Below are 15,059 nucleotides of genomic sequence, written 5' to 3'. Positions count from 1 at the left end.
AAAAACATACACGAACAGTACTGCTGGCTGGCACCCCGTACCGCTTGACACAGACAAAAGAAATGTACACTTTTCCGTTTTTCCCTTCTTCTTCTACCCCCTCTTCCTCCTGCCTATTCCGGCGCCGACGCACTCCCTGCGTGCGGCGCATCCACAGACGCAGCACCTTTTCTAAACGAGAATTGTTTCCCTCACCGGCTTATTTTTTGTTTGCATGGCTGCGGGCTTACTTTCTCCGCCGCTTCTTCCCTCCTCCCGCGGCAGCGGAGGGAGCAGGGGAGGAAGCGGCGGTCCTGCTCGTGCGCGTCTTGGACGTTCCACCTCTTCGCTTCGCCGCCGCCGCCACCGCTGCGGCCGTGCTGCTGTGTTTGCTACCGGGCCTTTTCCGCCCCGCTGACACCGAGGCCGTCGGCTTCTTCTGTTGCTTCGACTTCGCCCGCTGAGACCTGGGCCGCGGCTGACGCGATCGCTGTCGGCTGCCGCCGCCGCCATGACTGGGGGTCTTTCTGCTTCGCTTTGGCTGCGCCGCCTGTCCTGCGTGCGTTCCCGCCTCTCCCTCGTCCTCCTCGACTTCCTCGGCCTCCTCGCCGCCGTCGCCTTCGTCGCCGTCGTCGTCGCCCTCCTCCTCCTCCTCGGCGTCGAGTGAAACGAAGGCCCCACCGCCCGCGGCGTGCGGCGGCGGGGGGTTGCCGGAGAGCGTCGTCGTCACCGTCACCCGCCCCTGCCCCGGCCCGCCCTCGCGCCCGTCGGCCGCCGCCGCCGCCGGGGTGACGATGTCGTGCAGCCACGCCAGGGCGTCCTCCTGCGCGGGCGCCGGGGTCGTGGACGCCGCCGCCCGCCGCCCGCCCATGAACTCTGCAGTGACGGCTATGTTGTTGTTGATGGCATCCTCCGTGGCCATGTCCGTCAGCAGCGCCGCCTGCGCGGTGTCGTTGGTGGCCCGCTCCACCGCCGTCAACGGCCGCAGCTCCGTGAGGGAGTCGTTGAGCAGCGCCTCTAGTAACTCGGCGGACTCCTGCACGTGCTCGGCGTCGGCGTAGGACTCCGGCGTGGCGGCCTCCTTTGCCAGTACGGCGTCGCTGCGCACCTCCTCCACCTCCGCGCCGCGAAAACTCTCCTCCTCTTCATCCACCAGAAGATCCATCAGAAGCGTGTCAGGGGAGACGACCTCCGCCGTGTACGCCGGCAGCACCGTGGCATCCGGCACGAGCTGCGTCAGCGTCGTGGAGAGGAGGGACTCAAGCTCCTCCTGCGAGGCAACCACGTCCTGGTGCACGGTCACCTGGTGCGCGCTCTCTAGTTCGTCCAGGAGGTCATTCAGCGTGCGGAACTCCTTGCCAATCCCAAGCGTCTCCTGCAACGCACGTAGGCGGTCAATCACGTCGTCCTCAAAGACGGCGCTCAGGTCCAACAGGTACGGCACAACAGGGCTGGGTGGAGCGGCGAAGACGTCGTCGACGGCCGTGGGCGCCGCCGCCCCCCCGGCGAGGGTGAGTTTTCCCCCATGCGGCGACGCCAACATCGTCTGGTCAATGGAAACGACACTAACGTAGTGAATTTGACGAACCTTGTTGTGCGGCAGGACATTCTTCCCCAAGCAGTGCAGCACCCCCAACAGCGCCTCCGCAAAACGGTAGCCGATGCCTTGCAGCGCCTCGGGGGTCGTCACGAGGTCGTAGAGCGCCAGTGTCGTCCCTGCGATGCAGACCACGTCGCACCCGCCGTTAAGCCCGACACTTGGGCGGAACGGGATGTGCGTCTGCTCCGTCTGTGAAAAGAACGCCTTGTACGCCGCCGCCGCCTTGCGCACAGTGTCGGGAGTGGCCTTCACCGCCACCGGCTCTGCCCCGCCCCGCTGCTTCACACGTGTTGGGGAGGCCAGCAAAGGAAACCCGTAGGGTGGAATCTTCATGTTGAGGTCCATCTGCGCGCCAGACACCGCCACCACGCGCAGCAGCAAGGCCCCATGCAGAAGCACTCGCAAGGCGTCCCGCTTGCGCTCAGTCGTGGTACCCATGGCGCTCACGACAGCGCAGTACTCCGCCCACACCTCGCCCCAGGCACGCACCACCATCGTCTCACGTGGAGACTCCAACATGTCCTGGTAGGTGAATATCGTAAAGAGCGCAAAGGGGTGCACCTGACACGTTGTATGATTGTAGGGAACCACAAAGCCATCCCGCTCATCCTGCACGGTGGTGTCCACCCCCGTCGTGAGAAACCCCGTGGGACTGCTTAACTGCCGCTGCAGCAGCTCCACCAATCGCAGCCGGGCCTCTGGTAAGTTTTGCAGGAGGTAGTTGCGCTGCGGCAGCTCTGCAAAGAGCTCGGTGGGCACGTAGCTGCGCAGCAAGGGGTGGGTGCCGCTCCACTGCATGAGACGCGGGGCACCGCCGCGAAGGTCCATCAACGCCGCCTGCCCCGACCAAAACACATCGAGGGTGTAACCAAGCAGACCGGGACAGTTCTTAAGGACCTCATACATGAGCCCTGAAAACTCTAGACGCGATCGCTGATGCAACGCGTATAAAACAGATACAAGCGGTAAGACACGAAGTCGTTGCTGTAGTCCAATACCGTTGGACAATGGAATAAAGTAGCGCCGCACCGGTGTATCCGCATGCGTAAGAAGAAGCCTGCTTGCACGATGACCAGTGAAAACCACGTCAAGTTGCCCAACTGCGACGGTTACTTTGGCTAAAGCCGCCTCCACAGCATCCACGTGGAAGGGCGTGTAATGCCTGAGGTGCAGCATGGATGCTAGTGAGACAGCGGAGGCGTCTTCCTTCTTCGTTTTACTATCCTTGTCGTGGCTGTGCGCTTTGCCCAGGTTACTGTGATTTACCGACCTCAGCACGGTTGCTGTGGTTGTCAGCACATCTGCTTCTGCAGCTTCTGCCCCTGCGGCGTAGCCAGCCTGGGAGGTGAGGCTCGGTACACCATTGAGCATGCCTGTCGTGGACACGGTGGCGGCGGCCACCAGTCTAGTTTCCATGGCATCCAGCACACGGTCCATGTCATCCACGAGCACCGCGTGCAGCAAGGACGGGGTGCCCTCGCAGTTGCCATAAAGCCGAATCCGCTTTTGGTACAACTCCCACGACCAGTTGAGGCGGTTAGCCCACCACATCACCGACTTGGGGGCCCGCGTAAAGAGCTCCTCGGTGCGTATTAGGTACGGGCAGGAGGCGAGGGCAACGCGGAACCAGAAGCGCGAGGAGAAGGCGAGCGGGTGATCGTCTAGGCCCGGGGTAAATGGCATCGTGGCCCCTGTGTAGCGTACAATAACGGCCTTCTTGCCGGCTTCAGACATGCGCCTGGAGAGACGCTCCAAGACGGCAGTCTTCCCACAGGAGTAGCCAGCCTCTACAAAATGCACCGGCTTAGCGATGGAGGGCGGGGTGGAGCAGCAGTTCAGCACAGAGCTGAGGCGCTCCTCCACAAGCTTTGCCGTCCCAAAGAGCTGCTGCAGCCCAAGCGATTCCGCCGCGTTAAAGCCATTGCGAAACTCATCGGCTCCTTTGATAATTTCAAACAGGGTCGTGCGTGCCACACGCGTGGTGTGGCGTTTTAGGCGATGCAGCAACGAGAAGTACTCGTTCTGTACCGTGTCTCCCGGCCACGCGGCGGAGGCGGCCGCCGGCGAGGGCTGCGGGTGCCCAGGCCACTCCCCAAGCTTGACGTTGTAGTTGTCGATCCCCGCTAAAAATATGCCGTTTGTTAGTGTTGGCGCCGCCACATTCATCGAGGAGGTGGGGGCTGTGCCTGGAAGCGGCGCATCGGCGCCGCCAGGGGCTGACACTTCCAAGTCGTGTCTCTCCAATTCATCCTTCTCCTGCTCCCCGGTGCTGTGAAAGACGAAATAACGTACAGGCACGTTTCGCAACTGCAGCACGGACGCCGCCTGCCGCAGTAAGCCAGGGATCCGTTCCAGCGCTAAAAAGCCATGATCGCGTAATGCGTGTAGCTCCTTTGGCATATTGTGAGCCTGCGACTCCAACACCTTCAGTATTGCCTCATTGAGAGTGGCGTATGCCTTCTCACGAATCTCCGCTTCGGCCTGGCCATCCGGCAGCGTTTTCCCGGCAGCATTTCCACCATAATCGGCGTGCCGCTGAGCCATGTATTCTTTTCTCACACTCGCCAGCACTTTTCTTGCGAGTTGGTGGTAGTGCTCCAAGGTGCAGACGTGCCCTGGTCGCGCGGAGGCGGCTGTGGTGCCCATCGCGGCGATCGCAGGTTCCTCCGCGATGGTTTCGTTTGTATTTTCCGTCCCTACCACAGAGTTTCCTAACCCCGTCGCCTGCCGCTGGGAGGCGGCTTGCTCTACAGTCATGCGCAGCGACTCCAGGACAAAGCTACTCACCGTGTCTGCTGCCCACGACACCAACGCCTCCGAGAGCCGGTTGCTTGTGTTAACTACTTTGACTACTTCCTCCACGTAGGCCTCGACACTTTTTTCCACCGCGGCATCCAGCAGGCTGCGTGTGTAGGACGACACCTTCACCAGCTCCGGCTGCTCCGCCCACTGGTACAACGTGGTCACCCCCGCCTGCCGCAGCGCCCGCAGATCGTAGTACGGCGATTCCAGCTCCAGGCGAGCCACCTGTTTGTAGTGGGCACTTTCAATAAGCCACTCATGCCACTGCTTCCTCCCGGCGAGGGCCGCAAGCTGTCGCTTGGGCTGCATGGCCGCAAAATCACTGAGAGAGACGTTTTCCACCCCATCCGCGCTGGGCTCTATAAGTAGTCGCACCACGTCAGGCAGCATTTCCCCGGCGAGGGAGTCACTAACCTTCAAGATGTCGCCAATGCGAGTGTCCAGGTTTGGCTCGGCGAGGGCAGGCATGCGGCAGGCCGCGGTGGTTCGTAGCGGACCGCCCTTCGCTGCAGTCGTTTGCAGCGGCCCAGCGGACTCCGCTGCGGCCCGTGCCAAAGCGGCGGCCACCGGGTCGGACGAGTTGCGGGGCGCCCTGAGAATGCCCTCCAAGTCTGCGGGGTCCGCGTGGGACGGCGCGGCGTCGTCGTACGCTGCCATTTTTATAGTCGAAGCCGGCGGCACCGCGTCACGGAGCCACGGCATCCGCGGCGCATGGTTGCCAGGTGGGAGATACGAAAACTGTTGAAACCCCCCGGACTGCCGCGTGTGTCGCTTACTCGCCTCCACTGCTTGCAACCCCGCTGAGGAGAGCACTGGCAAAACGATACGGCGCCGCAGCATGCGTGTTTTCTCTATGCTTACCTTCTCTGGGTGGGTGTGTATGCGTAAAAAAAAATACAAATATATATGTGTATATATAAACGCACGCACCTGCCTTTGCAGCGACTCCCAGATAAAACTTTTTTTTTTTTTTGTGCATCGGCGACGGTGGGTGATGAGAACGAGGTGGGGTGGGGGAAAAGGGAGGGAAGGATAGTGCGAGACGTGCGTGTCGCGCAAAAAAAAAAAAGAGGGGTGGGGGTAGGCGCCACCCTGCGGCCCAAGACAGTTATGAAGAGGCACGCACACACAAACACACACACGCACGTGCACAGACGGCACGCGGACGGGTTTTATTTGGCTCTTCGCCCTTTCCTGCAAGAAGGAAGAAACATACACGCATGCATGTATATATATATATACATACATATGTGTGCTGTGTCTCTGCTCGGTAAAGGTTGCCCCTTTCCTCACTCTCGCAAGGAGCACGCATCAGCCTGAGGCTGCCAGACCACTACTCCCCCCGCACCCGCACCCGCGCCTCCTCTCGCTCTCGCTTCTCTCTATCCTACAGGACAAACTTGTACGGCCTTCCCTCCATGCCGGGGGAGATCACCTCGGCGTTTTCCCAAATCTCCGCCGCCCGCTCCTCGTCGAGGCGGGCGTCCTCAATGCGGCCCAGCGCCTCCAGCGCCTCCGCTCGCAGCTGAAAGAGTGTGGCGCACCGCTTTTGGTTAACAAAGGAGAGGGCCCGCGTAAGGTCGTCCTCCGCGCGCTCGTAGGACTTCAGCTTGCAGTACACCATCCCGCGGGCGGCGAGAACGGCGCCGATGGCCTTGCGATGCCGCTCCTTCTTTAGGTCGGCGCCCTCACTGATGAACCCCATGCAGGCGGTTAGGGACTTCAGCGCCCCCGCCGGGTCGTCCTCGTAGACCTGAATCTTTGAGCGGGCGTACATTGCCATGACAAGAGCCATAAGTTTATCGAACTTGGCGTGCATGTCAACGCCAAACTTCTTCTGAATATGCGCCCGCACCTTTGGGTGCTCCAGCCACTTCTGAAACATGTCAATGTCTCGCATGTAGCGGTTCACAAACTCGTGCGCCTTCTTGTAGTCGTGATTCTCCTCAAGGATCATGTGGGCGCCATGCAGGAGGCCCCAGTGCACAAAGCCGTTAAACTCCTGCCGCTGCTGCATGTTCTCCATCCCCTCCCGCTGCGGCTGGAGAAGGTAGTCCACCTGGTCCTCGACAAGCAGCGGGTTTCCAAAGGCCTCCAGGCGTCGCTTGTCCTCCTCCACCGCCTTCTGAACGTCCAGCATCACCTGCCCGTCCACAAAGCCGTCGTCGTCCACCTCGTCGATGGCGGGGTCGAAGCTCGGGGGCGGGACGAAGCGGCGGGCCTCGTCGAAGACCTCATCGGCCATGTGGAAGTCGGGGTTGACGAAGAAGTTGTCCTCCGCGTAGCTCAACTCAGACGGCCGGGTGGGGCTCTGCACCGCCGTCATCTCCGGCACAAACATCCCGTCCAGCTTCTTCTTATTCTTGTCGAACGGGGAGGCGAACATGCGCCCCGACCAGTTTTGGTTCTCCTCAGGCCACCAGCGGCGCATTTCGGACGCCGCCGCGGCGTCCGGCGGCTCCTCGCCGCGTCGCTGCGCGTCCGTGGCCCGCTGCTCCGTCCGCCGTCGCCGCTCCCCCGCGTCCATCGCCGCCTGCCGCCGCTCGCCGTACTGCACCCCGCCCGGCGTGGCGGCAGGCGACGTCGGGGGCGGGCGCGGCGGCGGCACGTTGCCCGTCATGCGACCGCCTCTCCGCCCACCCCCCGCACCACCACCACTAACGCTACTAATACCACTACTACCACCACCGTTGCCGGCGCGGCCGCAACGACGGTTGGCTTCACTGCTGCTTGCGCCGCTGCCCAGCATGCGACGCCGCGTGAAACGGCAGAAATGACGTTGCTGCAGCCCAACAACTTGCGGCGGCAACGCCGCTGCGCGTGCGATGCGCTGCAAGAGCGACATATAATTCCTCTACGAATGCACGGGCCTCCTGCGGCAGAATTTCTGCCGCCAGTCGCCAATGACACGCTGCAACGAACGCCTCCTCGGCCTGACACCGACAATCCCCACATGCGAAGAGGCAAAAGAAAAATAATAATAATACAATAAATAGAAGGATAAAGAGAGAGAGAGAGAGAAATTGGAGTGGAAAGAATAAAGGTGTTACACACCAACGCAGAAAAGAAGCAAAGGGGCTAATCCACCGTATCCGTTGCAACTCACTATTAATTGGTGTGGTGGACGCAGAAGCACAATGGCGCAAATACACACACACACACAAAGCCGCTTTAACAAAGAAGCACAAAATACACAACATCGCCACGCCACCCGTATACACAGATATATAGCAGGAAAGAGCAGGCGGAAAAGAAGACATATATGCATTGTTGTACCACTATGACTTCTACTCTTCGCCGCGTGTATGTGCTTTTCCTCCTCCTTGCGCGCTTCCGTTGCTCGTGACAGTCGGACTTCATTTGTGCTGGTGACGCCGGCCAACAGAACCCCGCTGCATCAAAGACTCACACCACCGCCACCGCCGGCGTTTGCCACATAGCGAGGCGGCCGACGCAATGGGACGCGTCACGGTGACGGGGTAGTCGTGGCGCCCGCGACGCTGTTAATCAGAAAGAAGGAGCGACACCGCTCCGCCGTCCATCGCTCCTTCGGCTCGAGCGCCAGTAGCCCAGCCATCACCTTCTGCAGCGTACTCGTTGGCTGAGCGGAGGCGGGCGGCGGCTCCACCACAACAGGCCGCCGCGCCGCCTCAATGTAGCAGTGTCGCGTGTGGTCGTCCTCTGAGACACACTTGGGGTTCTTGCACGGTGGATAGAGGCGCCGCGAGTAGATCAGCTCGTAGAGGGTGGCGCCAAGGCTGTAGCAGTCCGTCGCGCGACTGCACGTCTTGTCCTGCAGGGCCCTAATATCCATGTACTCGAGGGTGCCAAAGACCCCCGTCACCTCGTCCATCGCGCCTGGCCCGACGATGCGGCAGTTGCCAAAGTCGCTCAAGTAAAACTTGACGGAACCCGCCGTAGGGGTGTTGGCCACACGCATCACCCCCACCGAGGGCGGCGTCGAGAGCGAGGAAGGCGCACTGGCGGTGGTTCCCAAGGTGGATGGCTCCTGCTGCTGCTGCTGCTGCTGCCGCTGGGGATGGTACTGCAGCTGCGAGGGGCTGTTCTCGTAGGCAAACAGGATGTTGCTTGGCTTAATGTCCAGGTGCACGAGCCCAAGCTGATGCATCGCCGAGAGCGCGGAGCTGACGGAGAAGGCGACGCCCTTCGTGACGCTGTCGTGCCGCTCAATGCTCTCCACGTCACCATCGCACAACTCCGTCACCAGAAAAATCGTCGCGTCGCACTCCGTGGCATCCTCCACAGAGATGGACAAGAACCGTGGAAGGCGCACCTTTTCGTGCCGCATGCGTTCCGCCAGCTGCGATTCCGTCTCGCTTGGCTCCAGCTCCGCATCCTCGCCTTGCTCTGGCCACATGAGCAGCTGTTGGCATCTCCTCGTCGGACGCCGCCGTAGTCGCTTCCGTCGCTCGCGCTCCTCCGCTTCCCTGGCGAGGCGTGCCTTCCACTCGACGGCGCCCACCACGTCTGGTGGAAGGGCCTCGCGCGCTTGCACAAAGAAGGCACTGTGCAGTGGGAGAATATACGGCACCTCGTGCTCGTTGAGGAAACGCATAATGGCGATTTCCCGCAACACGGAGAAGCCGTCGTCGATGCTTCCGCGTGAGTGAAAACTGATGGGGCACGACTTGACAGCCACCAGGTCACCGTCGACAGTCTGGCAACGCCAGACGATGCCAAAGCTGCCCTCGCCAACGTACTCGGCCGTGACGAAGGCCTGCCAGAACTCCCCAGGGTCGAGGCAATGCAGCCGCGACACCACGCTTTCGACGGTGTCACAAAAACACTTGCGGGTGAAGCGCTTCTCGAAGAGTGGGCGAAGCCGCTCCACGTCGCGCCTGGGCTTCACGTTCGATTCCTCCTCCTCCTCCCCCACCACCGTCTTGTCGTGGTTGTTGTTGTTGTTGTTGTTGTTGGTGGCGGTGGCGGTGGTGGGGGCAGACATTTTTGCCGCCGCTGAGCCCGGCGTGAGAGAGCTGAAGGACGCGTTGTTCCAATCCGCCGAGGCCCGACGACGCGAGGAGAAGAGAAAATCTCGCACGCTACGCACTGGACTGCTCACTTCGCTCCGGAACGAGGCGGTCAGGGTGGGCTCATCTGTGGGCAGGGGAGGAGGCAGACGCAGAGGCTGCGGCGGACCAGCGTCGGCGGCTTGCTGCGGCCGCCGTGCGGCGTCCAGGTTGCGATTGAGGTCCTCCTCCAACTCGTCTAAGTCGCCGTTTTTGTTGCCCGTCTGGGTCTTACCACTCAAGCTACTGCTGCCACTAATATCATCGTCTATGATGTATGACTGGCTCGCATGGTACGGCAGCGTCCCAAAGCTCAGTTGTGCGGCTGTGCTAACCTCAAGATGTTTGGCCCATGTGGTTGACGCGTGGGAAGGCGGTGGCGGCGGTGAGGCACCATTGCCTGCGCCCTTGCGGGCATCCACCTCACCACTGCTCTTCTCCTCCTCCTCGTCGTCGGTGAAGTCGTCGTCGTAGATAAAGCACCCCTCCGGGAGTGGACTCAGCGTTCGTGGCGGGGGTTTGTTCGCCTGCAGTGGGCCTTTGCGTGGACGAAACGTCGGCGGCAGCACCCCGGCGATGGGCTCTCGTCGAGCTGGAAGCGGCGGTGGCGGTGGCGTTGTTCGTGTTGGCGGCAGCGGCGGCGGCGGCGGTGGTGGTGGGACGGCGGCGGGCGGTGCGGGGGACAAGTGGCAGGAGATGACTTTGATTTCCTCCTCCTCGTCGTTGTCGTCGTCGTCGATGCAAATCCACAGCGTTGCCGGAGAGACGGCAGGACGGGCCGCCGCCGCCTTCCGAATCAACTTGGTCGAGGGCCGCTCCGCCGGGCTAAGAGCAATGCTGGCCCGCTCACTCGCGGCATTGTTTTTATCATCGTCCGAGATGTACGGGATGTGTTCCCGGCGCGGCGGCGAGCCCGGTGTGCCGCTTGCCCTGCCTGCGAAGGAGAGCAGCGGGGTGGTGTGGGAGTTCCGACTCGTCAAGTGCTCCGGGCTCGTCGCCGTCGTCGCTGCCTCTCGCGGCGGCGGCGGCGGCGGGGTGGAGGTGCCCCCCCGCGGCGGAACTCCCCCACCGCCGTCCCGCGTTTCCTCCTCCGCCGCCGCCGCCGCCGCCGCGAGCGGCAGGAACGACGACGACAACAATGCCGCGGAGGAGGTGGGCGTCGCCGGCGCAAGCGCTGCTGCAGCCGCGGGGTCCTGCAGTGGCGGCGACGCGGCAGCCTGGCACGCCTGCCTGCCCAGCTGCTCAAGGGTGACATCCTCGTCGACGTCGTCCGCGTCGTGGTCTACGCGCAGACGCTTCGCCGCCCTCCTGAGCCCCTGCGTCTCCGCGGCGGCAGTAGGACCCGCGCTTGCTGCCGGGGCGGAGGACCCAACGGCATTTTGCACGGATGCGCTGCCTGCATCCACACGCCGTGCGGCGGATGACGCTGCCGTTCGTGCCAGTTTGGCTTCCGCGGCCTGCGAAGCACCCGCCCGTTTCCTACTGCTTTTTCCGCGGCTGCTGCCGCTTTGGCGGCATGTGTACTGCTGTGTCTCGTTTTTGGCGCCGCCCACCGTCGCAGTGGCCAATGCGCAGCTATTGGCGTGGTCCTCGTCCTCGTAGTAGTAGTAGCAATAATGCAGGTGGTGACCGCACCCGCTTGCCGACACAGCGGGCCGCAAACTGAATTGCTTGCAATGCCCCTCTCTTTAACTATTTTGTCGGCGGCAGAGATGCGGAAGGCGCCACTGTGACTTCCTCTTCCACTCGCGCGCCCGCTCTCTCCTCTCTGTGTCTCTCTCTCTCTCTGTGTGTGTGTGTGGATGTCTGCAGTGCGCACACGCACACTTTGCTGGCTCTATATAAACAGATGTATGTATGCGTGTGTGCGCGTGCGTGTGCTCCTTCGTTGTTCTTCTTGCTGCTACTGTGTTTCTGGCGGGAGTTGCGCGGCGCAATGGGCCCCCGTCTCCCCCCCTCCCTCCTTTCCGCCTCCTCTTCTGGCGTGACACGCGGGGGCGGGCAATGACGGTGTAACTCCTGCCCTCAATGTAGAAGAAAAACAGAGCAGCAGGCAACACGCGTTGCATGCATAGGAGGTGGACGGACAACGCAGAAAACAAAAAGGCAAGCAAAGAAGGAAAAGGAGTGCCAGCGCAGTAGAGAGGGTTTACCCCGCGCCCACTGTGCCCGCACTCTCTCCCTCTGTATTCGGCAATGCTTGTTTTTCCTCGTCTCGTTTCGAATGGGCTCGGTGACCCGCACACGCCAGCCACCGCCGTAGAACACGTCCGTCCCTGCTGGGCGGGGTCGCGCGGAAGAGGACTGGCCGTCCTGCCAACTCACATGTCGTCAAATTGTTTTAGCAGCCAACTGAGTTCCGCACAACTCAGGCCGGCGCGTGCGGCCTCGTCAAGGGACGCCACGTGGGCGCGCACGTGGGCCGCAAGGGCCTCGCCGCCGCCGCAGCCGCAGCAGCACTCCCGCCACGGGTAGGTGCAGCTGTACACCACCTCCAGCGGGAGCTCAAAGAAGTGCGGCACGGAGAGGCGCTGAAGTGCCCACATGGCCTGCACCGACAGCGCACGCGTCTCGGCCCCGCCCGCCAGGCATCCGTGCTGGAGCAGCAACTCCAGCTCCGCCGTCACGGAGGTGCAGAAGACGCCACGGTCGTCTGTGTGAAAGGAGACGTTGGGGATGACCGTCGCCGCGCCACTCAACGCCGGCGACTGCCGCCATCTGGCCAAGCGCCGCCGCACCCGACACTGCATCGCCGCCGCAAGGCTCGACTCGGTCGTAAGGGCCTGCAGCAGGGCGGGGCTCATCCCGTCGCACTCCGCCTCCGCCGTGCGGCCCTGCTGCTGTTGGAGAATATCCCCAATGTGGTGCCGCGCCACCTCCGCGTAGCCCCCTGTGACGGCGTTGCTGGTGATGCAGAGCTCAATGGCATCGTGCCGGGCGATGATGGCGGCCAGGTTCGCCGGGTCCGTGTAAACCAGGTGCCCCCAGCGCTCCGGGGCAAACTGCACCATCGCCGTCAACTCCTCCGCGTCGTCCTTCTCGCCCGCGTGCAGGGTGATCCCAAGTGAGCCGTAGGAGGGGGAGGACGACGATGCTGCAGCGGCGCCGCCGCGCCGCGCCTCCGCAAGCGCCGGGACGAAGTCCGCAAAGTGATTCTTGCCGCAGTAGCCGGAGAAGTCCACGCCCGTCACCCAGCAGACTCGCCGAACCACCTCGCCGTGCTGCGTCAGCGTCGTTTGCCGCGTGCCGTGAGTGACGGCAGTGTCTACCTGCAGGGACGCATAAAAGCGCTGCAGTTGTTCCTTTTGAACCTCCTTCGCAAGCGTCACAGCTTCCCACGCCGCCGCGGCGCCGTGACCCCTGTTAATGGACACAATGAGGCGAATATGCATGCGATGCATGAGCTGGTCATGGAGCCTCTCCAACAATTTTTCCGCCTGTGCCAGAGTGGTGCCAGACGTTACCCGTGCTGTGTCTGCCTCCGTGTCCCCCTCGCAAGCGACGCCCATCGCCTTGGGCGCAAGTGAGACGTACAGCTTCTGGAAGCAGGACCACCATGCGGGGGAAACGGGGGCGCCGCGGGGCAGCAATGCACCGGTTTCAAAATCCACCACACCACCGTGCATGAGGTGCTCCACGGTGTGAATGACTGCCTCGACGTAGGCTTTTTTTGTGACACGCTCCGCCTCGATCGCGTGCGCCGCGGCGTGTGGAGTCGCGTATAGGCCATCTCGCAGGGAGGTTCGTATCTCCAGGAGAAACACGTTTTCCGCCGCGGAGTGCAGTAGCAAATCCTGCACCGCCATCCGTGTGAAGGCGGTGTTGGTCATCACCTTGTAGATGTCATCAAAAACCCTGAAGCAGTACTTCATGCGCTCGCCGGGGTCGCTGAGCTGCCCCGGCATCCCCCCCATCGCCTCAACGCCTTTCCCAAGCAGCCCCGTCGCCTCCCGCTGCCGCGCCGTACGGGCGGTGGGGCTCTCTTCTCGCCGCAGACGCTCCATGTGGCGCAGCAGCGGGGCGCTAATGCTGCCATTCAGATGGCAGTGCAACTCCACCTTCGGCAGGGAGCGCAGCTGCGTCGCGGCCTCGCTGGGGTGGCGGCCGCGATGCCTCAGCCAAGCCTGCTCAAACGAGCCCTGGCCGCTGCAGTCCCCAGCGTCGGCGGCGAGAGGCACCGCGCCGGGGCAGTCCATTGAAGCAGCGGCAAGAGAAACCATTGAGGGGAAAACAACAACAACAACAACAAACACACACTGCAGCCGTGGAAATGTGTATTTCCCCCTGTGAAGGCGGCACAACGGGTGCCCTTATGCCTGTACTTGTTCCCCTTCCTCCCCTCCTCCGTGTGTGCTTTCCCCTTCAGGCAGACGAACAAAAGACAAGGACAACAAGAAACAGAAGAGAAAAGAGAAGGAACTTGGGGGAAAAAGGGAAAATACACAAGACGGCGCATGACGCGTTCTCGGCGGCAGCCGACAGCAGTCGCCAACGAGAGGCGCTGCTGCTGCCGCGCGGCGGTGGCACGCCGTCCCACGCGAGAAGGCCGAGGCCGGGTTTAACACGCGTGTTTTTACAAGTCTCCACCTCCTCCGCACACATTATTATATATTTTTCTTTTACTGCTGTTGTGCCCGCAAAAGGGCGAATAACAAATTGGAGGCCCCGCACGCGGCACACACCCACGCAAGGCGGGCAAAAACAAAAAGAAAGAAAGATATATATATATATATATATCTTGATGGACGGGGGAAGTTGAGGGGGAGTCTCACAGACGCGCGTGCGACCGCAAACGCGGTGGCGGACGGCGATGTAATAGTCACGGCGGCCAAACTAAACAGAGAGGAGGGCAAAAACCGCTTGAGGAATCCGCATAAAGAGAGAGAAAGAGCGAGAGAGAGAGAGTGAGGGATGTAGAATAAACAAGACGGCTGCGCACAACGCCATTCCTTTTTTCCCCCTGTCTTTTCACACATCTCTTCCCGCCCCGCCCTTCCTTTTTTTTTTCAAGCCTCTTTTCCTTCGCGTCGTTGCTGCCTCCTCCTCTCCAACTCTGTTTCCTGCTCCTCTTTGTATTATTACTATCTTTTTCTTTCTTTTTATCCGCGTTCCCCCACCCACTTCCTTTCCCTGCCTCTGTTTTTTTTTTCCTCTCCCGCCGTCTCCCAGTGCTCGGCCTTTAGCCGTAGACATCACACGTACGTGGGCGCGAACACGCGGGCGCAAAACTCCCTTCGCCTCTTTTCGCTCTCGCTCTCTCTATGCGTGTGGGAGCGGGTGGCGTGGCTCTTAATGTCCGCCCCCACCGACTATGCGGAAGATTTGGTTCGAGACGTACCACTGGCCGCCGTCCTGCGCGAGGTGGAACACGTCGTTGAACTTCAGCGGGTGGCGCTCGTCCTTCAGCAGCACCTCGCCGTTCACCACCACCAGCACGCCGTTGCTGAGGGAGGGGTGGCAGTCGATGTCCTCCGGCTTGAAGAGGGCCTCGTTAAAGCCAAGGCTGGAGAGGCGGGCCATGATGCTCGCGTTGCCCTGCAGCTGCTCCCCGACCCACGTCATCAGCGAGTTGGGGCGGTACACGCCGGCCAGCTGCTCGCGGTTCTTCGAGAAGATATCGTAGTACTGCCGCACGAAACCCACGCCGA

At 61.9% G+C, this 15,059-nt stretch overlaps 6 protein-coding genes across 6 annotated transcripts, besides 13 other annotated features; 1 reads left to right on the top strand and 5 right to left on the bottom strand.

Annotated features, from left to right (window-relative positions):
* Positions 1–226: 226 nt before the first annotated feature.
* Tco025E_06717 (uncharacterized protein) lies at positions 227–5,221 on the bottom strand (the record flags this gene model as incomplete). The annotated part of the gene is made up of 1 exon (XM_029373589.1): positions 227–5,221. One exon carries the CDS (start codon positions 5,219–5,221, stop codon positions 227–229), a length of 4,995 nt encoding a protein of 1,664 aa, XP_029226302.1.
* Positions 5,222–5,500: 279 nt separating this feature from the next.
* Positions 5,501–5,527: a microsatellite.
* Positions 5,528–5,544: a microsatellite.
* A 47-nt stretch (positions 5,545–5,591) lies between these two features.
* Positions 5,592–5,631: a microsatellite.
* A 93-nt stretch (positions 5,632–5,724) lies between these two features.
* Positions 5,725–5,765: a microsatellite.
* A 3-nt stretch (positions 5,766–5,768) lies between these two features.
* Tco025E_06716 (uncharacterized protein) lies at positions 5,769–7,226 on the bottom strand (the record flags this gene model as incomplete). The annotated part of the gene is made up of 1 exon (XM_029373588.1): positions 5,769–7,226. One exon carries the CDS (start codon positions 7,224–7,226, stop codon positions 5,769–5,771), a length of 1,458 nt encoding a protein of 485 aa, XP_029226301.1.
* A 112-nt stretch (positions 7,227–7,338) lies between these two features.
* Positions 7,339–7,385: a microsatellite.
* Positions 7,386–7,402: a microsatellite.
* A 445-nt stretch (positions 7,403–7,847) lies between these two features.
* Tco025E_06715 (putative protein kinase) lies at positions 7,848–9,347 on the bottom strand (the record flags this gene model as incomplete). The annotated part of the gene is made up of 1 exon (XM_029373587.1): positions 7,848–9,347. One exon carries the CDS (start codon positions 9,345–9,347, stop codon positions 7,848–7,850), a length of 1,500 nt encoding a protein of 499 aa, XP_029226300.1.
* Positions 9,348–9,849: 502 nt separating this feature from the next.
* Positions 9,850–9,883: a microsatellite.
* A 104-nt stretch (positions 9,884–9,987) lies between these two features.
* Tco025E_06714 (uncharacterized protein) lies at positions 9,988–11,013 on the top strand (the record flags this gene model as incomplete). Its single annotated transcript, XM_029373586.1, has 1 exon — positions 9,988–11,013. One exon carries the CDS (start codon positions 9,988–9,990, stop codon positions 11,011–11,013), a length of 1,026 nt encoding a protein of 341 aa, XP_029226299.1.
* A 155-nt stretch (positions 11,014–11,168) lies between these two features.
* Positions 11,169–11,178: a microsatellite.
* Positions 11,179–11,220: a microsatellite.
* Positions 11,221–11,732: 512 nt separating this feature from the next.
* Positions 11,733–13,631, bottom strand: Tco025E_06713 (adenosine deaminase; the record flags this gene model as incomplete). The annotated part of the gene is made up of 1 exon (XM_029373585.1): positions 11,733–13,631. One exon carries the CDS (start codon positions 13,629–13,631, stop codon positions 11,733–11,735), a length of 1,899 nt encoding a protein of 632 aa, XP_029226298.1.
* A 9-nt stretch (positions 13,632–13,640) lies between these two features.
* Positions 13,641–13,660: a microsatellite.
* Positions 13,661–13,784: 124 nt separating this feature from the next.
* Positions 13,785–13,831: a microsatellite.
* Positions 13,832–14,128: 297 nt separating this feature from the next.
* Positions 14,129–14,148: a microsatellite.
* A 140-nt stretch (positions 14,149–14,288) lies between these two features.
* Positions 14,289–14,323: a microsatellite.
* A 377-nt stretch (positions 14,324–14,700) lies between these two features.
* Tco025E_06712 (nuclear transport factor 2) lies at positions 14,701–15,059 on the bottom strand (the record flags this gene model as incomplete). The annotated part of the gene is made up of 1 exon (XM_029373584.1): positions 14,701–15,059. A coding segment is annotated over one exon (359 nt), but the record flags the coding sequence as incomplete, so codon positions are not given.

This window comes from Trypanosoma conorhini (assembly GCF_003719485.1).
Source record: "Trypanosoma conorhini strain 025E chromosome Unknown Tco_14.4_contig_00469, whole genome shotgun sequence".
Classification (NCBI taxonomy): Eukaryota; Euglenozoa; class Kinetoplastea; order Trypanosomatida; family Trypanosomatidae; genus Trypanosoma; species Trypanosoma conorhini.
Note: the sequence above shows the minus strand (reverse complement) of the source record. Positions and strands in the feature narration are given on the sequence as shown.